Source organism: Tamandua tetradactyla, chromosome 9, assembly GCF_023851605.1.
Source record: "Tamandua tetradactyla isolate mTamTet1 chromosome 9, mTamTet1.pri, whole genome shotgun sequence".
Taxonomy (NCBI): Eukaryota; Metazoa; Chordata; class Mammalia; order Pilosa; family Myrmecophagidae; genus Tamandua; species Tamandua tetradactyla.
The window spans coordinates 100,990,530-101,014,396 of NC_135335.1; the positions used below are offsets into that span (position 1 = coordinate 100,990,530).

Here is a 23,867-nt window from a genome sequence, read left to right on the forward strand (position 1 = left end):
TGGTGAGAATAGATTAGAAACCGGGGGCTAGCATGGTATAGGGAACCCGGAAAGTGCCCTTCCTGTATTCCTTAGAACTAGAATACAGAATATGGTGGGTGAAAGAGCTCAGAACATTAGGTCACCCAGGAGAGTTCTATTTGTAGAATATGAAGAACAGGAGTAAATAGCAGAAGCTGATGCCCAAGTTTGGGCAGGAGAGCCTTGGAAGCCATGCAGTGGAGGCAGGTTTTAACCTGTTGGATGAAGGTAGGAAGCGACAAGGTCATATTTGCATTGTAGACACAGAGAGGGCAATAGCATGAGTTGAGTGGGTGTGGAAACAATGGAGATTTAAGGCAAGAAGTCTGGGCTCTTCAGTAGACCATTCCAGAGGAAGCTAAATGAGAAGAGACGGGGACCTCAATGGAGGCAGCTGTTACACCACTTACTATTTGTGTTATTACTTGGATAAGTCAATTTGCTTTATCTTTTTTTTTTTGGCATGGACAGGCTCTGAATATTGAACCTGGGTCTCCGGGATGGCAGGCAAGAATTCTGCCACTGAGCCACTGTTGCCTGCCCCCTATTTTTCTAAAGTTGGTAATTTATTCAAGTACAATTGCTTCGACTATAGCATAAGAGTGGCAGCTGGTTCTAGAGTGACCTTTTTTCTGTTGAAAGTCCAATTTGGGTGCAGAGAAGCATCATCCCACAGTCCTTGTGTGTGTCTGACCACTGCATCTAGTCCCCGAGAGGACGAGCTTCTCTCTCTGAACTTCTAGAGCTCAGGTGAGAGCAAAAGTTCAAAAATTTTAGGAAGGGCTAAGACTCCTTGAGGATCCTGGTCTTGGGGTTTGCCTTTCAATCCACCCTTTGGTTTAATAATTTCATCAAGCAAAATATTAAATTTTGACAAAAGAGTTTAGTACAGCAATAGTCTCCTTCAACATTTTTAGACCTTTTATTATGGAAAATTTTAAACAGATAAAAATTTTTTAAAAAAGAGCATTATGAATCCCTCACCAGTTTCAGCAATTGTGAACTTATGGCCCCCTGTTTTATCTATGAACTTTACCAACATCCTTCTCCCACCTCTGAAATCTGGAATATTTGAAAGCCAGTCACAAACATGATGTTAATTTTGCTCTTAAATATCTCAGAACGCATCTCTGGAAGATAAGGACTTTTTAAACATAATGATGATATCACACCTTAAATGTTTGACAATTCTCTAATATTATCACATTTACAAACCATGTTCAAATTTCATAGTGAGTTTGGTCAACTTAGGATCCAAGCTAGGTTTCCACACATTGCACTTAATTGATATGTTTCTTTTAATCAGTAGGTGTAATGTATACAGTTTCACCTCTCTCTTTCTTCAACATGCCCCCACCCATAATTTGTTTATTGAAGAAATTAGGTCATTTGTCTTACAGAGTTTCCCAAGCTTTGAATTTTGCTGATTGTGCACTCAACGTGGCATTCTGTATGCTCCTCTGTCACAAACTGATAGATCCAGAGCCAGGATGTTCAATTGTACTTTCTGAGATGCTAGAAATTTCTATATCTGTGCCATCAAAAACAGTAGCCCGTAGCCACACCAGGCTATAAGGCATTTGAAATGTGCTGGTGAAAGTAAAGACTACATTTTAAATTGTAATGTGTTTAAATGAATTTTAATTTAAATAGCCATTTGCGGTTAGCTAATGGCTACTGTCCTAGATAGCACAGATCAAAAGACTTAAATTTAAGCTCAAAATTTGGCAACAATACTTCCTGGGTATATGGTAAACTTCCATTAGGAGGCTGTTTCAGTTTGCTAATGCTATAGGGATGCTATATACCAGAAATGAATTGGCTTTTGCAAAGGGGATTTATTAGGTTACAAATTTACAGTTCTAAGGCCATCAAAATGTCCAAACTGAGGCATCAAGAAGAGGATACCTTCACTCAAGAAAGGCCTATCATGTCTGGGGTTTCTCTGTCACATGGGAACTCACATGGAGATGTCTGCTGACCCAGGGGCCTGGGTTCCCTCAGCTTCTTCTGCATCTTCAATATCTGTATCTCTCTCTCTTGGTTTCATCTCTCTGCCCTTGAGATAGTTAGATTCAGGTGTCAACTTGGCCAGGGAAGGTGCCTAGTTCTATTGCTGTGGACATGAGTCAATGGCATGTGAACCTTATCTGTTGCTGATTATATCTGCAGTCAGCTAGGAGGCATGCCTACTGCAATGAATGATGTTGATTTTACTGGCTGGTGCTTAAATGAGAGAGCACAAGGTAGCGCAGCCCAAGCAGCTCAGCATACCTTATCTCAGCACTTGCAGCTCAGCCCAGGCCTTTGGAGATGCAGGAAGGAATCACCCCGGGGAAAACTGTTGGAACCCAGAGGCCTGGAGAGAAGGTCAGCAGAGATCTTCCTGTGCCTTCCCATGTGAGAAAGAATCTCAGTTGAAAGTTAGCTGCCTTTCCTCTGAAGAACTATACGTTAACTAAATAAATACCCCTTTATTGAAAGCCAATCCGTCTCTAGCATGTTGCATTCAGCAGCTAGCAAACTAGAACAGCCCTCTGTATCAGCTCTTTTAGGGACTCCAGTAAACTAATCAAGACCCACATTGAATGGGCAGGGCCACATCTTCATGGAAATAACCTAATCAAAAGATCCCACCCAAATAGGTCTGCTCCCACAAAATTGAATTAGGATTAAAAGAACATGGCTTTTCTGGATGTGCATAACAGTTTCAAACCAGTACAGTGGCACATAATATCTGGTTTCTTTCTTTTTATGATGTTAGCAGCCATTGAATAGCATTTCTTAGATCCCTTATTAAGTTAAGGATTTGCAAAATGATGATATTCTATCACATTTTTTTTCACTTATTCTTTGCAGGATAATGCTTAATTCTTTCCCTTTATTTTATAGTTTTCATAATGAGTTGGTTCTTTTGCATACTGCAAAGATGGGAAATGTGTTTTTTTCAATATGAGCTCGGTGGTTTAAACATATTTGAGGTGTTTCAACCCATTGCAAATATTCTCACTGATGTTTAAATTATTCCCTCTCTGATCAGTGAGAGCCTAGATGTTTTTGTCATGGCCCCAGAGGTCCTTAAAAACTTTCTTGTACATTTTCTGCCTTAGACTTAGATTCAGCTAAGTCTAAGATAAGAGGGCTCTTTAGATAAGAGCCCTCATTCATTAGAGTAAGAGCAATCTGGGCACAGTGTTTTTGTTTTTGTTCTTTTTACTTTTTAATTAATAGCAAAAAAACAAAAAAACCCAGCCTAAATATACAAAAATAGATTTTTGTAAAAGTGTTCTGGATGTTTTCCCAGAAACAGATCCTGAGATGAGGATCTGCATATAAGTGCTTTGTTAATAAAGTGCTTTCAAGAAGCAACCAGCATTGGAGTGAAAAAAAAAAAGAAACAGAATAGAGAAAAGGAAAAAAGCCAAGCAAGGGTATGATTTCAGGTGAAGTCCTGGTCTTAGAGTGCTCAGAGAGGGGGCTCTGGAGTCAAATTACAGTCAAATTTAAACCCTCAGTGGGTCAGGGCTCAGTGGCTCCAGTGACCAAGGGGGGTTCTCCATGGAATATTGCAGGTGTGGGCCCTTAGGAAGGAAGTACGTGAACTAGGAGATGGGAGCTCCTGATCTGTCATGGGGTCCTAGGAATCTGGTTGGGGCACTGACAACATCTGCTATAGAAATGATAGACCCGCCAGTTTTTATAATGATTACATAGCCCATATGATGATGAGAAACATGCTTAATATATATGCATTTGTATCCTGATTTTTCCACTTCAATTACTTCAATATCTCACAATAATTTTTTAAAAACATAAAACAAAAAAGACCAGGAAGAAATACTAAGACTAGAAATACAAAGAATAGAAAGAGATATGCTGCTACAGAAGTCCTTATTCATTCCACAAATATTTGGAGAATACTTTCGAGCCGCAAAGGAATGTTGGGTTAGTAGTTTTTTTTTTTTCCTCTCCTCTTTTTCTCTTTTCCCCAAATTTTCTCTCCTGAAGACATATTACTTTTACAATAAATAAAAGAAAATTTCTGAGGAAGACACGTCTTTTTGGTAGGAATAAAAAGCTGGCTAAATAAAAGAAAGGAAAATAGGGTACTTAACTAATTTGCTATGCTATAGTAAGGACTAAGGGAAATGGAGAGTAAGTAGAATGGATTTTCTCATGCCTTGTATAATTATGTACTACTCTTCCAAATTCCCTTGTTTTAAAACTGACTTAACTAGGTGAGGCAGAACTGCTAATGGTTTTCTGATATGCATTTTCCTTACTAATTGAATCCCAATTTTTTGCTAGGCTCATACCCTCATAGAATGAAGTTTTACAGCTAGATATGGGACTAACTTTTGGCCAGATAAAGCAGTAGTGAAGAGTGTGATTCCCAGGTGAATTTGCCTTTGTCATGTTCTCTTTTGTACTGGCTGGAATGCAGACACGGTGGCACAAAATTATGTAGTTATCTTGGGCCCTGAAGTAGACGTACATGTTGCGGAGGCCAGAGCAGCAAAATAGAAGAAGATTGGCTCCCTGATACTACAACAGAGGTGTGCTGGTTTGAAAGGATGTATGGACCCTCGAAAAGGCATGTTTTAATCAAAATACCATTTCAAAAGGCAGAATAATCCACATTCAATACTGTATGCTTGAAACTGTAATTAGATCATCTCCCTGGAGATGTGATTTAATCAAGAGGGGTTGTTAAACTGGATTAGTTGGAGGTGTGTCTCCACCCATTTAGGTGGGTCTTGGTTAGTTTCTGAAGCCCTATAAAAGAAGAAACATTTTGGAGAATGTGAGCGATTCAGAGAGATCAGAGAATGCTGTAGCTCCACAAAGCAGAGTCCACCAGCCAGCGACCTTTGGAGATGGAGAAGGAAAATGCCTTCCTGGGAGCTTCATGAAACAGGAAGCCAGGAGAGAAAGCTAGCAGACTTTGCCATGTGCTCTTCCAGCTGAGAGAGAAACCCTGACCATGTTCACCATTTGCCTTCTTACTTGAGAGAGAAACCCTGAACATCATTGGCCTTCTTGAACCAAGTTATCTTTCTCTGGATGCCTTTGATTGGACATTTCTATAGACTTGTTTTAATTCGGACATTTTCTCGGCCTTAGAACTGTAACCTAGCAACTTATTAAATTTCCCTCTTAAAAAGCCAATCCATTTCTGGAATAATGCATTCCGGCAGCTAGCAAACTAGAACAAGAGGTTAGCAAATCTTTTCCAAAAGGGTCAGATAGTAAATATTTTAAGCTTTGCAGGCCATAAGGTCAATGTCATAGCTAGTCTACTTTCCCATCTTAGCATGAAAATAGCCATAAATCGCATCCTATAGGAAACCCCTACAAGTTCTGTGGGCCCTCCTTGGCTTCTGTGGTTTGCTTCTAAGGAGTTGTGCTGGTTTGAAATTGTTGTGTACTCCAGAAAAACCATGTTCTTTAACCCTGATTCAGTATTGCTGGGTGGGATCTTTTTGATTATTTCCATGAAGATGTGATCCACCCAATTATGGGTGGTGCCTTTTGACTAGGTGGTTTCCATGGGGCTATGTCTCCTCCCATTCAAGGTGGGGTTGCTTACTGGAGTCCTTTAAGAAGGAAAAAGCTTCAATGCCAACAAAGACAACACGAAACCCAGACCTTTAGAGATGCAGAGAGAAAATGCCCCTGGGGAAACCATACGAAGAAGTCAGTAGAGAAAGCTAGCAGATATTGCCATGTGCCTTGCCAGCTGACAGAGGTCTCTAGAAGCCAAAGACCCCCGGCATATGCAGCTATGTGCCTTCCCAGATGACAGAGGTGTTCCAGATAGCATCAGTCTTTCTTGAGTGAAGGTAACTTCTTGTTGGTGCCTTAGTTTACATATTTTCTCAGCACTAGTACTACAAACTTGTAACTTATTAAATTCCATTTTTAGGAGCCATTCCATTTCTGGTATATTGTCTTCTGGCAGCATTAGCAAACTAATACAGGGATCAAACTTGAAACTTTCTTTGAGGATTGCCCTGGGGCTACTGGAGCCTCAGGGGTAGAGCAGCCCATCACCAGGGACTGACTAGTGCATGATGGTGAAATCCCAGCTCTCTTATTTTCAGTCTGAAAAAACTCTGAGATAGAATTTATATTCCAGAACTACCCTGCAGAATCAGCAGGAAGTGCCCTTCATCAGTCCTGACATGTTACTCTTGTTTGACTTGCCCCTCTTCCTTGTCCTGTTTCCCCTGCTCTTTACAGTACTTCCCCCTGGATCTGCAAATGGAGAATAAATTACTTGTAAAGGACTCCATGTTAGCGTCTGCTTCTGGTGACTCTAACCTAATCCAGTAGTAATCATCATTGCTCAAGGTGACTTCTTTCAGTCTCTAATGAAAATGAGAAGAAACAGCAACCTCCTTCTCATATAAATAAAGTCCTTACACCAATGCAAGGTGTTAATAATAGGGTGGTATATAAGAATCATGTATTTTGTATGATTGTTCTTTAACCCCCCAGCACCTCTAATGAAATAACAATAACAATAATAACCCTGTGCTCTAGACAGAGCTCCTTTACCATGCAGCATAGTGATTGACAGCATGGGCTCTGGAGTCAGTCTGCTTGGATTAAAATATGCTTAGCCTTTCTAAGCATCAGTATTTGTCATCTATAAAATGGAGCTGGTAAGAACACACCCAGGTCACAGAGTTGTTCTGAGGTTTATGTGGAATATTATAAGTCAGGCACTAAGCATACTGTCCAGCACATAATAAAATACTCTGTAAAAGTTCATTATTAGTGCCATTCATACTAATACATTGTCTGAGGCACTTGGACACAACCACCCCTACTTGAAAATTCTAATATTGTGTTTTCTTGGTGATACTAGAGGAACAAGTGCTATCTGTAGTTCTGTGGGAAGCTAAAGAACTACGACATAAGGTCTTCAAATTTTGTAAGAAATATTTGAATACAGTACCTCCAACTCCAGTGTACATATACAACATGGGAAAAATCATATTCTAAATAAGTTAGGTAAATGTTTGTGCTATGAAACCAGGCACATCTGGGCCATAATCCAGAATCAGCCACTTACTTGCTCCACAGAGATGTTACTATCAGTTTACCCAATTGGGTTGCAAATACTTATCTCCTAAACTTATAGTGAAGGTTCAATGGAACTATAAAAGTAGTAATTAGCTATCACTTACTAAGAACAGCCTGATTTCATGGAAGAGGAAAGGTTAGTGGAGAGATTCCAAATGATGCTCAGAAACCTTTGCCAGAGGACAAATGTGACAATTCTAAGCATTCTAACAATTCTTAGAAGACCTTCCAGGGACAATCTGGTTTATTCCTTAGTCACTGAATACAAATTTCTTAGGTCAGTTTTTTAGAAGCCATTCCCTACCACAACAGGAAAATATCCAGGAAAGTGAGCCCGGTTGGTTGTTGATCATTGTTGCTGTTGAAAGTGGAGAGAGCTTTTTGCTGGACAAAGACAGTGAGTTATCTGCCTAATGCATTAAATGACCAATTCCTGAGACCCTCAGGTTTCAAAGAAAGAGTTTATTGCTAGACATGAAGCAGGAGAGCAGATGAGCTATTGGCCCAAAACTCTGTCTCTCTGAACTGCAGTAATTCTGATATTTTTATAGTAGCAAAAGATAGGCAGGCAGTCTAGTCAAATACCATAATTACATGGAACCTTGAATAGGGTGTAAGATCTTGTTGGTTTGTACAGGTTTGTGTGGTGCCCTGATATACCCCAAAGTAATTTGAGCAAAAGATTAAAAAGTATTTGCAAGGTGCATGGGTGGTACAGTGGTAGAATGCTCGCCTCCTGTGTGGAATACCCGGCTTTGATTCCTGGACCAGGCACCCAAAAAGAAAAAAAAGAAAGAAAAAAAAAAGTATTTGCAAAGTCCCAGTGAGGAACTGGAAAAAAAGTTGGAAATATTAAACTTCTCCACCCGGGGAAGATTGGATATTCTCACAAGCATTGAGGACTACCAATTCAATAAGCCAAGGCTTCAATTTTGGGACCTTATGAAACTTATTCCTGCAAAGGATAGACTAAGCCTACCTATAACTATGCCTAAGAATCAACCCAGAGAATCTCTTTTGTTGCTCAGATATGGCCTCTCCCTCCAAGCCAATTCTGCAGGGTAAACCCACTGCCCTCCCCACTTCATAGCACATGACTCCCAAGGGTGTAAATCTCCATGGCAATGTGGGACCTGATTCCTGAGGATGAGCCTGACCCTGGCATTGTGGAACTGAGAAAGACTTCTTGACCAAAAGGGGAAGGAGGTATGAAACAAAATAAAGTTTCAGTGATAGATGGCAATTAATTTTAAAATGTCACCTTCTGCATGAGACTAAAGCAAAAAATGTTTATTAGTTACAAAATTTATATTTTGACTAGTGCATTTCCTAATATAGCTTATGTAGATAGTTTGATTGAATGCCATAAGTACTTGGAATCTCAGGTAGGACATGAGATTTTGCTGGTTTGTCCAGAGTGATGCCCCAATGAATCCCAGAGTGATTTGGTCAGTGAGTGGAAAAGTATCTGCAAAGCCCCCTTTGGGGAGTGGTGAGAATGGGGAGAAATTCAACTTCCCCAAGTTGAATTCTTGATATTCTCAAAGCAGTGTGGACAACCAAAACTATAGGCAGAGACCCCAGTCTTGGGGTTTGTTCATATGAAACTTAACCCCGCAAAGGATAGGTCAAGTCTACTTAAAATTTAGGCCTAAGAGTCACCCCCAAGAGAGCCTCTTTTGTTGCTCAGATGTGGCCCCTCTCTCCAGCCAATACAACGAGCAATCTCACCACCCTACCCCTCTCTATGTGGGACATGACTCCCAGGGTGTGGATCTTCCTCGCAATGGGACAGAGATCTTGGAATGAACGGAGACTCAGCATCAAGGGATTGAGAAAAACCCTAGAATGAGCTGAGACTTAGCATCAAGGGATTGAGAGAACCTTCTCGACCAAAAGGGGGAAGAAGGAAATGAGACAAAGTGTCAATGGCTGAGAGATTCCAAACAGAGTCAAGAGGTTATTCTGGAGGTTATTCTTATGCATCAAGTAGATATCACCTTGTTATTCAAGATGCAATGGAGAGGCTGGAGGGAACTGCCTGAAAATGTAGAGCTGTGTTCCAGTAGCCATGTTTCTTGAGGATGATTGAATAATGATACAGCTGTCACAATGTGACTGTGTGATTGTGAAAACCTTGTGTCTGATGCTCCTTTTATCTACCTTGTCAACAAAGGAGTAGAACATATGGAATAAAAATAAATAATAGGGGGAACAAATGCTAAAATAAACTTAGTTTAAATGCTAGAGATCAGTGAAAGCAAGGGGGAAGGGGTATGGTAGGTATAATCTTTTATTTTTTCTTTCCTGTGTTCGTTTTATTTCTTTTTCTGAATTAATCCAAATGTTCAAAGAAATGATGAATATGCAACTAAGTGATGATATTGTGAATTACCGATTATGTATGTTGTTTTATTTTGTTTATTTTTTTAATTAATAAATTTAAAAAATTTGAAAAATAAATAAAGTTTCAGTGGCTGAGAGATTTCAAATAGAGTTGACAGGTAATTCTGGGGGTTATTCTTATGTATTATATAGATATCCCTTTTCACTTTTTGGTGTTATTGGAGTAGCTAGGAGGAAATGTCTGAAACTGGTGAACTGTAATTCATTAGCCTTGATTCTTGAAGATGACTGTATAGCTATAGAGCTTTTAAGGTGTGACCGTGTTATTGTGAAAACCTTGTGACTGACACTCTGTTTGTCCAGTGTATGGGCAGATGAATAAGAAAATAAATACAAAAAATAAATAATGGGGGGGGGATGGAGGTGTGTCCATTTGAAAGGATTCTGTACCCTGGAAAAGCCATATTTTGATCCTGATCCATCCTGTGGAGGCAAAGATACTTGTAGGTTGGGCACTTAATTAAATTATCTCCACAGAGTTGTGACACACCGAATTGTGGGTATTAACCTGTGTTTAGAGGGACATGTGACTCCACCCATTCCAGGTGGCTCTTGATTAGTTTACTGGAGTCCTTTAAAAGAGGAACTATTTTGGAAAACTCTTGAGAGTCATGAGAGGCACAAAGCTCACACAACCAGAGACCTTTGGAGATGAAGAAAGAACACGCACCGCGGGGAGCTTCATGAAACAAGAAGCCTGGGGAGAAAGCTAGCAGATGTCACCATGTTTGCCACATGCCCTTCCAGTTGAGAGAGAAACTCTGAACTTCATTGGTCTTTCTTGAGTGAGGGTAACTTCTTGTCGGTGCCTTAATTTGGACATTTTTGTAGACTTGCTTTAATTTGGACATTTTCACAGCTTAAGAACTGTAAACTTGCAACTTAATACATTCCCCCTTATAAAAGCTGTTCTGTTTTTGGTATATTGCATTCTAGCAGCTTGCAAACTGGAATGGGGGTATGGGATGTTTTGGGTGTTCTTTTTTACTTTTATTTTTGTTCTTATTTTCACTGTTTATGGAGTAATGAAAATGTTCAAAAATCTATTGTGATGATTAATGCACAACTCTGTGATGATACTGTGATGTTGTATACTGTGGATGATTATTTGGGGTGTGAATACATCTCAATAAGATTGCATTTAAAAAAAAAGTTGAGCAGGTTTTAGGATGATGATGTAATTAGAAGTGATCTAATTATTGAGCATGCACAGATTGATAACAGGCTTAGTCACAGAATTTATGTAAGAAAATGACCATCTTAATATGATGATGGGTGTGACCTTTAGCATTACAATGTGGTATAAGTCACGTAGGTTAAAGTCTAAACTGCTGAACATATCAGGCGGATCCACTTGGTTAGATCCAACTTCAGTTATCAAGATAACTTTGGACTTGGACTGAATTGTTTCTGGGCTGACCCAAGGCTCCTCATTAATAAACGTTAAGGTCTGTCTTCAGTGATTGGAAGACTCTGAAGTTGAAAAAGCAGATGAAATGGGTACAAGTGAGGCTTTAGTCACAAGGTTTTTGTAATCACAAGGGCACCAGATGAAGGTTATACAATCATTATCAGAGATCAAGGCAGCTGGATTAACAGTTCGGAGATTTGAGGTATTTCCCCCTGTCTACTCCAGAAAATAGAAAGGAATATCTATATAATGATTCAGCAATAAAAATCATCCTTTAAATCGAACATGTCGTTTCCAAGTTTGTGTTCCCTTGTGCAAAGTCTCCTTTTAAACATCAGCATCATCCATCAGTGCTCTGTAGGTAACTGCTGCATGTCAGGTTTTTGACCAGCCAGTGCTGTTGTGTCTCTCTAGAAGCTGTCCTGGTGGAGACTCCTTACTGCACAGAACTCCTACAAGAGCAGGCTGGTTTGTCAGAGCTCAAAGGGAAAACAAATCCCTTCTGTACAGGCCAGGAAAGCCTCTCCAAACAGCCTTCGAGATCTGCTTGCAGAGGGAGGAGAACGAGAAAAGGGAAAACCACACACGCCAGGGGACTCAGTAAATACCTGCCGCCTGCCTGACTCACCAACTCGGCCTGACCGAATGCGAACTCCCCTGATGTAAGTATTTAATAACTGATCAATAGTAGGGTTGTATTTCCATGAGCTAGAGAGTTCTTATTTAGTGACACAGATTCTTCTTTTCAACTCAAACTTTTTTTTGCCCTGTTCAGCAATTGCTGTAAGATGCTGAATGTCTGTGGTCACATACTCAATTTCCTGTTTATAAATGCGTTCTGTTTTCAGTGAGTCAGCAGTTTCTTTTCTGCGTAGAGGTAAAGCTGGCCCATGCCAGGGCTGAGGAGGTTGAACATGCTCTGGGAATGGCCCAGTGTGCTCCAGGCCTCAGGGTTTGTGTGAACAGGTACCGGATGCACTGATGGACAGACTAAAATTAATTCTGCCCAGGGAGTGGGGTTGTCTCTTCTCTGACTCTGCGCTAAACTGGGAAGCAGGCAAAGGTTTGTTTTTAGCATTTTATTCACTTCACTTGACGCTGCTACTTCCATACCCAACCTACCCATCACCCCCACTGCTGCCTACTCACTGGACTGGCACTTCAAAACCCTAATCCCCTTACACAGCTTCCAAGTCCCTGGACTTTCCCTGACTCCCTCCCCCTCGGGCCCTGGCACATGCTGTTTTACCTGTCTGAATGGGGCGTCTCCTTCAGTCCCACTCCACACCCTGACCTTGTAAGCCAACTCCACTCCATCTTCAGAAGTCAGTTTATTCTCCAGCTTTTCCTTGGAAAAGCCTTTCCTGATCTCCAGGAGCTGGGATTGGTGCTTCCATGCACCCTTCTATAACATTTATGAGACTCTGACTTAGTGACTATTTAAGTATCAGTCACCCACCTCACTCCCAACCCCCAACCCCCCAGCTCCATGGTTGAGGATGCAGGCTCTGGGTTTGAATTCCAGCTTTATTGTGTACTAGGTGTGAGGCCTTGGGCAAGTTACTTAACCTCCCTGTACTTAAGTTTTCTCATCTGCAAAAAAAGGGGTTAATGATGCTACCTGCCTCCCAGGAATGCTGTGAAGAATGAAGAGTGATACACCCACATGCTTAGAACAGAGGTTTGCAAGTGGAAATGCTTAATAATCATTCTCATTGTTATCAATATTGTTTGTTCCAATGATGCAATTAGGTATACTCTGTAAGTGATATGTTGAATGAATTTATGTCCAGCATCTCAGCTGACCCTAAGTCCTGCTTCCTCTCCCCTCGAGGTAACACTTTAACATTTGCCTTACTGCTTTTGTTTTCTAACCCAATGGAATGATTTAGGTGGACTAGGTGCTTCTCTCCCTTCTCGTGATTCTCTATCTTGAAACAAACACTGCAAGAAGTGATGGAAGGTGACTGGTGGGCTTGGTATCTGGCTGGGACTCTGCTCTGAATCCTGGCAGCAATCTTCCCTACTTCTGTATCTCTGCTTCTTCCAGAATTGTCTGCCTTCTGGTCTGGCTTTCCTCATCTACCACACGCCCTTGGGGGCAATCCAGTCTGGACTCCCTCTGTCTTTCACACACACACACAGACACACAATCATACACTCCAACAAAGCAGGACTAGCTGAGCTCACCAGTGATGTCTGCGTCACATCAGCCCAGGAACATTTCCATCCTGCAGCTTCCTGACCTCCCAGGAGCATCAGTGGGGGCTGCTTGCAAATAAAATTTGCTAGTCTTGGAAAGATTATTTGAACATTGGTTTATGGGAATCTTTAATTAATATTGTGTCCCACTTACAAACTTAAACACCTTCTATTTTAAAAGGCATTTATACTTTTAGTAGATTTCATTTCAATTCTAAAAGTTTCAATTTTTCTAATTTCTTAAGCACGTAATTTATTAGATTCATAAGAGTTACTCAAACTTGAACATGGTCACTTTAATTCTAAATCTTCCCCAGGCTTTGACTATGGAAGCTGTTTTATCACCCCACACAATATTTAGGGGTACCTTCTAAGTTTGTTTGTGATCATGTTAGAATGTACTAAGGCTGGGATGACCTGAGAAGGAGACCCTGGTTAGATGTGTTTAACCCAACTTGTAATAGCTGCATAATGGACAACCTAACTTTAAGGAGATGATCTCTATCCACCAGGCTCAAGTTAAACATTCCTGATACTTCCATATGCTCAAAGACATTGAGTCTCACATTAAGATTTAACATTTGATTAAGATCCAGTGAGAAAATATGTTTTGTATATCTTCAGAACCAAAGAAGCTGGTTCAAAGAGGAATTTGCATTCTTTCATATCCATAAGTTCTCTAGCCCTGAGAGTCTGAGAACATTAAACGTTCTCTGGTTGAATTTTGCATCTCCCTCATAGTTTGCAAGGTCCTGCAACTGACACACAAGTGAGATGAAGCTTATCTCTGACCATGCTGTTCTCTATTGAGGACCCAGAGATTGTGCTAGCCTGTCTGGGAACCTTCATGTGAATCACCATAAAGTGTCCCTTCTTCCTTCCTGAAGCAGTCCCAAGCTAGGGCTCTTACTTGGAGAGATGAGTAGAGGAAAGAAATTCAGCTACCACTCACCTGCAGATCCAGGCACTTCGTAAAAGGCAAATTGCACAGTAGTCCATGGCAGCCATGTCCCACCCCTGATTTCAGAATGGAAAATGAGACTGACCCAGGAACTTGGCCACCCCTGCATAGAAGAGAAAGAGAAAAGAGAAAGAACAACCCTTAATTAAGTGCTGTATTAGTTTGTTAAGCTGCCAGAATGCTATATACCAGAAACAGAATGGCTTTTAAAAGGAGGATTTAATAAGTTACAATTTTACAGTTCTAAGCCTATAAAAATGTCCAAAATAAGACATCCAGGGAAATGTACCTTAATTCAAGAAAGGCCAATGGGTCTGGAATTGTCAGTAAGCGACCGTTCTGAGTCAGCCACACAGCACACAGCACACAACGGCAGCCATGTTGGCAAGATCTTAGGACTTCTCCATCATGGAATGCCTCGGTCAGCTTGGAAGGCAGGTGGCTGGTGTCTGCTTGTCCCTTGCTCCTGAACTCCATTGCTCTCATCCTCTGTTCCTGTGGGGGTTCCTCACTTTTCTTCTCCAGGATTGACTTTCATCTCCTGGCTTCCATTGGCCCTCTCCAGGTTCTGGCTTTCTTAACATCTCATGGGAAGGCACTTGGACATCTGCTGAGCTCCAAGCATTTCCAAACATCCATGTCTCTGTCAGCGCTGAAGCAACTATTTTCCAAGTGTCTCTGTTGGCTCTGCCCTGAGCACTCTCCAAAATGTTTCCTCTTCTAAAGGACTCCAGTAAACTAATGAAGACCTACCTGGAATGGGTGAAGTCACATCTCCATCTTATCAAAAGGTCATGCCCACAATTGGGTGTGTCACATCTCCATGGAGATAATCTAATCACAAATTTCCACCATACAATCCTGAATCAGAATTAAAAGAAATGGCTGTTCCCACAAGATTGGATCAGGATTAAAACACAGCTTTTCTGGGGTACATGATAGATTAAAACTAGCACAAGTGTTTATCCAAACAAGAGTGAAAATCCAAAAGTGCCAAGTTACTGTGACTGGGCAAGAATAAAATTCATTCTGCAAAGAAAGATGTCTGGGCTCAAAAGTTGGATTCAATCGCAGAGAAATAAATGCCACGAATGAAGGTATACAGGTCACAAAGAACAGTATATTCTTCTGACCAGTGCTTCACAGACATTACTGGACACAGGAATCTCATCAAAATGCAGATTTCTTTCAGTGGGACTAGGACCGGACCCAAGATTCTGCATTTTAATAAGATCCCATTTCGTCACTAAAGTTCCAGCCATTGGACCTCAGTGTGACTCACAAAGTAAGGGAGACGATTCTAAGCATTGTTATTTTATGTTATTATTTGGGGTGAACAGTCACCTAATTGTTTTATGCTGAGGCTCTGCCCTACAATGTTAGAAATAGCTTTTTTTAAAAAAACAACTTTTGTATAAGCTCTACATCTGAGAGCCATGAAACAGAAAACTATATATCTTAGAATAGAAATGATTTACCTCTCTGGTCACTCCATTCCTCTTTGGCCTTTAATTTTCCATTTTGTGACATCTTTGGCAAATACAAAACAGAAAATTACAATGCTATCAGAAGTAAAACTGAATGCATGAGAAACTTTGGTCAATAAAACTCTTGCAGGGAAATTGCAGCTCTATGCCAGCAATATGGGGTCGAAAGAGTTAAAATATGTTTTTGATAAACTTTACACTTGATCTTACCCGAAAGTCCAAGAAGTTATATTTTTGATAAATTTTAAATGAGTGTGTATGGGAGTGGGTGAGGGGAACTAAGAATATTTTAGAGAAAACTGGGTAGATGATGAAACATCTTAATGAAACATGACATTAAACACTGAGACCACATATCCTGTTGACCAGCTTAGAAAATATGCTTTGGCCCCAAATATTTGAAATAGAGACTGTCTCAAAAAGCCATCACAGAAGATCTCTGCAATGTTGTTTGGTAGAAATTGTCACTGTACTATCCCTGGGAGAAAGGGAGTTATATATATACTATTCACACACATATACACACACAATGCACTATGCAAACACACACACACAAATATTCTGCGCTCTTTGCAAATACACACACATATATACTAAAAATACACACCACACACACTTTCTTTAACTAGCAAGACATTTAAAAAAATGACCAAGAAATTTCCTCCAATGGAAGTTTTACTTCCTTCCTCACAAAATTAAGTCACTCTTTAGTTCCCTTCCCTTCTGCCCACACTCAAGTGACCCTGTGTGCTATGATATGCCCCAGTATTCCTTAGGTCAACCACTTTGGTTGATGCTCTCTGAAAGACTAAGGGGCACGGTAAGCCAGAAAACTGCTTTTTTGTGGACCGTGGGTCCAGGGCTTCGAATCAGGGCTCCCTGACTGGAGATGCCCTAGAGGGGTGAACTTTCTAACCCTAAGAGCAGAGCTGCCACTGCTCAATGTCAAGATTTATCTGACAGTAAGTCATCTGCTGTTATGGCAGAATGATCTCTTATGTAAAGATTACAAACAGATCCATCTACTTTTGTCAGTACCTCAATAACAAACATGGATCTGACCTACACGTTTAAATGATCCAGGGCACATGTAAGTGACTCAAGCTCCATACTGCAAAGGAAAGCAGCCCCTAGTTTTTTGAAATGGTTTTTAAATGGTATTCTTTTACTCTTCCTAAAGAAAATTCTCCTTCCCAGTTTCTGATTTTCCCTTTACAAGTTTGCAATCTGATTTATCCTCAAGAATATCCTTGTGGCACCAATGAGGGAATATAATATCCATCTTGGAGTCTATGACACCCTTCTCTAATATCAAGGGAATCTTCCTTCCTTTTCTCCCTCTTCTTTTCCTTCGTACCTAGCTCAGGTTCCCAGCCCCTTCCCTACCCCGACCTCTGGGAATCAAGAGCAGAGTTGACAGGACCATAAATCTCAGGAACCCCAAAGCTACAGTGGGTAAGTAAAACCCAGCTCAGTGAGTGCACTCAGAAGGCAGGGAAGTTGGTAACAGTGATGGCAGTGGAGGAAGAAAATAGAGAAACAGCCTGCCTACATGCTGGGTGAGAAAGAAACTTCTGGGGTTAAGAGACTACCTTGTCCTCATATGGTGACAACTGTGCCATGAAGACTCTAACCTTACATTTCCTGAGAGTGATGTGTGCATGTTTGCTGTAGGAGTGGGGTGGGGAGTGGGTGAGGATGTTTAAACTGCAGAATCTAAGCCCATGCTGGATTCAGACAGGACGGGCATGGCTGGAGAGCTCAGACAAGTTGCAGAGGGTATGGTATTTGGTGTATTTTCTTCCCTCTTTCCTTTGCACAAGGGTCAGGGACTTCCTGGGACAAGGACCCTCCTGGGAAAATTCATGTTATTTGGTTTAAGGACAATATGTCAGGGTCAGGGTAGGAAAGGAGCTATTTTGAGTGCAGAGGAATTGATGTCACTCAGATTGTCCTCCCCAAACTAATGTCCCTTGGACTCAGGCCCATGTGCTGTGGAACAGAGCTTTCAAGATGTCTGTAGGGTAGTGTGGGCAATACTGGTTAGTATTGGTACTGCCTTCACCCTTATAGATAGCACCAATGAGGGCAGGATCCTGGGAGCATGCTGAGAGTAGCTATTAAATATTTAATCTTGGATAAATTTACATAGATCTCGACCCAGGGCAAGTTCCCAATTAAATATTGTCTTTTATGATCATTTATTTTTTTCAGTCCTCCCAATGACTCTGTAAGATGGGTACTGTTTTTATCGTCATTTTACAGATGGCCACAAAAGGTTAGGCAACCCTCCCGAGGTGATAGAGCTGGAGTGTGGCAGAGCTGGATGCTCTTTTCCAACAGGTGGAACTCCATGGAACAGACACGGCCACCTCAACAGTGAATTCTGTTCATCAACAGCATCAAATATAGGTGACACTACAGTGCAGAAGTAACTTGGCAGAAGAATGAACCAGGGGCATTGTGAGGGTTAGTTTTGTGTGTCAGCTTGGCTTTCTCTGGAGAACTCTAATGAACACAGTTCTCAATGCCTCACACTGAAGCTATACAAAAATGCCCTCAAGTGGACAGAGGCTGAGCTCCAAGCACAATGCAAAGCACTCCCTGGCTGGGAGCTTCCAGAACTCATTAGAGAGGAAACCAGTGGAACTTGGGCATCATGTATCTTATATCAGTTAGGATTAAATTTAACTGAAGTGTAAAACCTCCCAAATGGCAATGGCTTAAGAAAGTCTAGGAAAGTGGTCCAAAGCTGATGGAGAGCTTTGTGATCAACAGGAACCCAGGCTTCTTTCTTGTTTCTCCACCATCCTTGGCACAAGATGCTTAAGATTCCGTTGTACATCTGGATTCCAGCTAGCAGGAAGGTAACAAGGAAAAGACTAAGTACTCCCTCCCTTTAATGACACTCCTCAGAAGCTGCACAAACATTTTCTGCTTAAATCAAATTGATTGGAATATGGTTCCACGATCAAACCTAGCTTCAAGCAAGACTGTGAAGTGCACTATTTATTATAGGTGGTCAAGGATCTAGCTAAAAATCCAGGGAAAATTGAAAAAGGGAAAACAGATAATGGAGGAAATAGTCATCCTTTCATACAATTTGAACCAGGATCCTATCTTAGTTCAGAGCTAATGCTTCTACTCTAAGAAAGTGACTTTGGACCCCTCTGTCAGAAGCAAAATTCCATAGCTGGAGACCAACAATGGAATGAGTCTTGAAAGGTTAACTAACCTTGAACAGTTATGCTGGCCTCAAGAAATTTATTTCTACTGCTTAAATATTATTTTTCATGTTTTCTTTGAAAAAAGCATAAAATTAATTGTAGAATTAAATAAAATGCAATGAAATATCAGTTTATGTTTTACAGTTCAGTGACTAGAAACTAGTTCATATCCTTGACCTTATTTTTGCTTTGTAACTTCTGATTTTCCAAGGGAACTAAGAAAATGGGTCATGTAAGTTTGCAAAATTTATTTATTTGTTAAGGAAATGAATCATCATTATTAAATCAAGAATTCTTACAAAACAAAGTACTTAAAGGAAAGTGAACATATACATACAAATATTCAAAGATGGGTATGAAGATATGTCTATAGGGAAGGTAAATTGAGGGGAGGAAAACTTGGAGATTTTTGAGAGATTTGGGTCAAATTTCAATGATTATTATAATTTTTTTTTGACATGATCTTTTTCTTCCCAAATGGCAGTCTCTAATCTTGATCTATTATCCTGGAATATTTTGCCTTTTAACTTCTTTTTTCCTAAAGCAATATACCCTGTATATGTTACTATTTTCCAAACTTGAAACTTTCTTTAATCATCAAACCTTTATAACCACTCTCCCTACCCACTCCTCTGATCAGTGAGTACAGTCTGTTTTCCTAGGTAACTTCATTTATATTAATTTCATTTCTGTGCTACCAACCAATAAAATCCATTTCAGAAAAACAAATGCTATAATTTCCAAATTGGTCTTCCCTCTTCCCACATTAGTTTATTTTACCCATCTGAGCCCTCTTCCCTCCCTCCTTTTTTATCTCAGTTGGAATGAGAAAGCAACTTGCTTCAGTTGGCTAAAGCTGAGGGGATGCAATATACCAAGAATGGGTTGGATTTTAAATGGGAATTTATTAGCTTACAAATTTACAGTTCTAAGGACAATAAAATGCCCAAATTAAGGCATCAACAGGATGATACCTTCTCTGAAGAAAGGCTACCAGCATCTGGGACACCTCCATCAAATGGGAAGGCACATGGCTGGCATCTGCTGGTACTTCTCTCCAGGCTTCATTGCTTTCAGCTTCTGGCTTCCATGGCTTCCTCTCTCAGCTCCTCCAGGGGCTTTTTCTCTGTAAGCTTTCTGGGATTTTCCTGCTTTTTATCCTTTCAAAATGGACTCAGTTAAAAGGATTAAACTCACCTTGAATGAGGTGGGTCACATCTCAATAGAAATAACCTAAACAAAAAGTCCCACCCATAACAGGTCTGCACCCACAAGAATGGATTAAAAGAACATGACCTTCTCTGGGGTACATAACAGCTTCCAAACCACCACATAGCTATAGGATTGAAACTAGGTATTTCTAGATGGGGCCAGTGGAAAGACAAGGAAGAGCTTGAGGGATTGAGAGGGGAAAGGGTTGTGGGGAAGAGTGTGCTGGACTCTTAAGCTAGATGGTTTAAGTGAGGCCAGGAAGCCACTGAAAGCCTGGAAGAAAATAGAAGAGATCAAAGGACGAGTAACCGGGAAACACTTGAAGGTCAAGTGTTAGGGAATAAAGAGAGGAGAGAGCTGGAAATATAAGAAGTCCAATTCAAGGGTAAGAGTGTAGATGAACTTTGAGAGGTGGAGCAGTTCTGAGTGGTTACAAGAGCCGGATGTGTGGTGGGATCAGATGGGTTAAGTGGATGGAGGTGACAGCTGCTAATATACACCAGACTGAAAGTCCTGATGTAGGATGAGTTGGTCACATGGTCACTGACTTCATCGAGGGTGAAGGCAGAGAAGCGCTGAAAGGCTAATGAATGAGGCGCTGAGGATACCAATGCAATAAAGGAGGGAAGCAGGAGGTTAGTAGCTGACAGCAATAGAAAGGATACCTACACGGCACACATCTCAGAGGATGAGGGGCTCTTACTCAGGGGAAGGAAAAGCATGGTTTGAGAATGTTAGCTCTTTCTCTAAGTTCTAAGATAGATTTATGGAAGAGTTGACAACCTCCTGTATCTTTCAAGTCATGGCAGAGAACAGATGGCACAATTTGGGTAATTTGACGGACTATTTGCACAAGTATAAGCAGAGTAGAGTATATGAGAACCATGTGGGAAAGTTCAGAACCCCAGGGTCAGTTACAAAGTCGAGCTCTGACTATCGGGTTCTGATGGCTTTAGATTCACCCTGCTGGAGAGGGGAGATTCCTGCCCTAGGGTTATAGTGATGGCTGAACCCATGACCCCCAGAGCCAGTTTTTACTGTCAGCAGTTTATCTGTCACATATACCCACAGCCTGGAAGAAGAGGACATCACATGCCATGCGGAGCCATGTGGGGTTTACCCTGGGAAACAGCAGGGCTGGGGGAAGCAGGCTGTATACCAGCAACAGGGTAGGGTGGCCCCTGGTCCTGCAGGAGGATGTGATTAACTTGTTTGAATATTTCCATGGGCTGGCAGGGAACTGAAGCCTCCCATCAGGAACCAGCAGGAACTGCACCTAATCTTTTTGATAATAGTCATTGTTTGGTGAGGGGACCTTATCCACAGGAGTGGGAAGGGGAACTTACAGTCAGGCTATTTGAGGTCTTCTTGATCTTACCAGAAAATAACTTTAATTTTAAACCTTATACCACAGATCCTTGACCGAAGGAGCAAGGGGAGGGAGCCACACCAGAGCCCTAAAGAAAAAGCTGTGTGAAGAGGGTTACATCATGGATTGCAGCAAGACAATCCACAGGAATCCACAGAGAAGAAGCTGGGGATAAATGTCTGACCTCACCCTGTTTCCTCTTTCCTTCTTGTTTGGGCACTGTGTCAGCAGAACACGGGGGAAGCTGGTGGGCCTGCAAGTTCCTACAGGTCATCCTTCCTGGGCAAAGAGCAGGGAGAAGGGAGAAGTATGGGGAGTGCATCTGAAGGGACAAAATGAAAGATAGCCAATACACCTCTATTTCTGAGCCTTCTCATGGTCACCACAACCCCCTCATTCAGATAATACTCATTTGAAACTTCCATATTAAATTGTTGTACGAGGAAGTATAATAAAATGGATAATGATGGCTGTGTCAGTTTGAATCTGTTTATCCCAGAAAAACCATATCTTTTAATCCTCATTCAATATTGCTGGGTGGGAGCTTTTTGATTGTTCCCATGGAGATGTGACCCACCCACTGTGGGTGGTAACTTTTGATTAGATGGATTCCATGGAGATGCATCTCCACGCATTCAAGGTGGGGTTGCTTATTGGAGGCTTTTTAAGAGGGAACCATTTTGGAAAAAGCTTTAGAACCATGAAAGCCCATGCAGCCAGAGACCTTTGGAGATTAAGAAAGAAAATGCTCCTAAGGGGAGCTTCATGAGACTAGAAGCCAGGAGAGAAAGCTAGCAGACTTCGCCACATGCTCTTCCAGCTGAGACAGGAACCCTAAACTTCATTGGCCTTTCTTGAGTGAAGGTAACCTCTTATTGGTGTCTTAATTTAGACATTTTCATAGCCTTGCCTTAATTTGGACATTTTCATGGCCTTAGAACTGTAAATTTGCAACTCAATACATTTCCCCTTTTAAAAGCTATTCTATTCCTGGTATATCGCATTCCAGCAGCTTGCAAACTTGAACAATAGCCAATATTCATTAAGAACTTAATGTGGGTCATACACTGGCATAGGCACCATCACAGCTTAGTTTATTTAACTTTTATGACAGCTCTATGAGGTAGGTAAATGATTAATTTCCAGAGGTTTAGTCTCAATAAAGTAAGAATGGGGTCAGAAAGGATAATTTGCCCAATGTTAATTCTGATATGTCAGAGTAAAAACTAAACCAGGGCAGTGCAATGGTGGCTCAGTGGCAGAATTCTCACCTGCCGTACAGTTTGATTCCCAGTGCCTTGCTCATGCCAAAAAACAAAAACAAAAAAAAGACAAACCCAAGACTGAGAACAGTGCCCAAACTATGTGCTAGAAAAATTCTAGGCATTATTATTGATAAATATTTATACTATGAATGGTCCTAGTTATAACAATTCTGCTTGTCATATGACAACAGCAAAGCACTGAGAATGGGCATCACCTGTCCATGTCAGTGCCAGTCTCTGGACAGCAGGCGCAGCGGTGTCTGCAGTGCCACACCTTTGGTTTATTGTTCACACTGTCATCTCCAGAGGGGTGAATTTATAGCCACATTTTCCCGGTTGGATATGCACAGGCCAACATCCCCATTACATTACATTTATTCTGTCTGGAACTTTTCCCAAGCCCAAAATGATTTTTTAGAGAAAGAAAAGCTTGGCTTTTCTCCAGAAGGCTATTGTCATTTGCTTAATTTTGATTTTAATAGGGATTTAAATCTGCAACACTTGCCAGACTTGTTTTGGTCTTAGCTTTACTCTTTATTTCATTGGGAAAGACTGAATATGGCTGCCTACCTCCAATCATAACAGGGCTGAAATAACCCTCCTCCTTAGAGCATCTAACCGTGGCCAGCCAGGCTCCACCAAGCTTTACTTCCTGCGGCGAAACTAAGATAACACACAATGCTCGCTGGTCTCAGCCCTTCTGGCCATTTAAGACTTTTTCATATATTTAAAAATGCATAAAATTCCTGCTTACTGAACAAGTTAAATCTTGCATGGATGTTTTATAGTTTAACCTTCAGCCAGTCAAGAGAAAACTAACCTCAAGTGTGGACTCATGCTGGGAACATTCTTCAGAATTCTCTATAGGAAAACACTGAAAGCCTGCTGCACTGCACGGAAATTGGTCTATTATTTTCTGAACTCTGAGATCTTGGTCAAGAATTGTATCCATCTGGGTCTCAATTTCTTTCATTCATTCATTCAGTCACTCATTCAAGAAACCTTTTTTCTTTTAATTGAGTAAAGCTCACATAACATAAAATTAACCATTTCAAAATGTACAATTCGGTGGAATTTAGTACATTCACAATGCCTTGCAACCATCACCTCCATCTAGTACCAATCGACTTCCATTATCCCAAAAGGAAACCTTGTGCCCATTAAGCTGTCACTCCTCATTCCTTCCTTCCCCTAGTCCATGGTAACCACGAGTC

The 23,867-nt window shown here is 41.0% G+C and overlaps 1 protein-coding gene and 1 long non-coding RNA gene across 2 annotated transcripts in view; one reads left to right on the forward strand and one right to left on the reverse strand.

The window, feature by feature from the left end:
• Nucleotides 1-139: 139 nt before the first annotated feature.
• LOC143646241 (uncharacterized) lies at nt 140-21,884 on the forward strand. The gene is made up of 3 exons (XM_077115167.1): nt 140-249; nt 11,345-11,592; nt 21,434-21,884. Exons 1-3 carry the CDS (start codon nt 214-216, stop codon nt 21,561-21,563), a joined length of 414 nt encoding a protein of 137 aa, XP_076971282.1. The 5' UTR covers nt 140-213; the 3' UTR covers nt 21,564-21,884.
• Nucleotides 14,093-23,867, reverse strand: part of LOC143646242 (uncharacterized) — a 72,732-nt gene continuing 62,957 nt past the window's right edge. The window contains exon 3 of the long non-coding RNA XR_013157412.1: nt 14,093-14,196. This is a non-coding gene — a long non-coding RNA (uncharacterized LOC143646242). The remainder of the gene's footprint in view (nt 14,197-23,867) is intronic.

Excerpts from the sequence above, each read along its gene's own strand:
- LOC143646241 (XM_077115167.1), top strand. The coding sequence starts at position 214 with ATGCAGTGGAGGCAGGTTTTAACCTGTTGGATGAAG. Across the intron at positions 250-11,344 it reads TTTTAACCTGTTGGATGAAG|AAGCTGTCCTGGTGGAGACT; the intron begins GTAGGAAGCGAC and ends GTGTCTCTCTAG. Across the intron at positions 11,593-21,433 it reads CGAATGCGAACTCCCCTGAT|ATCCTTGACCGAAGGAGCAA; the intron begins GTAAGTATTTAA and ends CTTATACCACAG.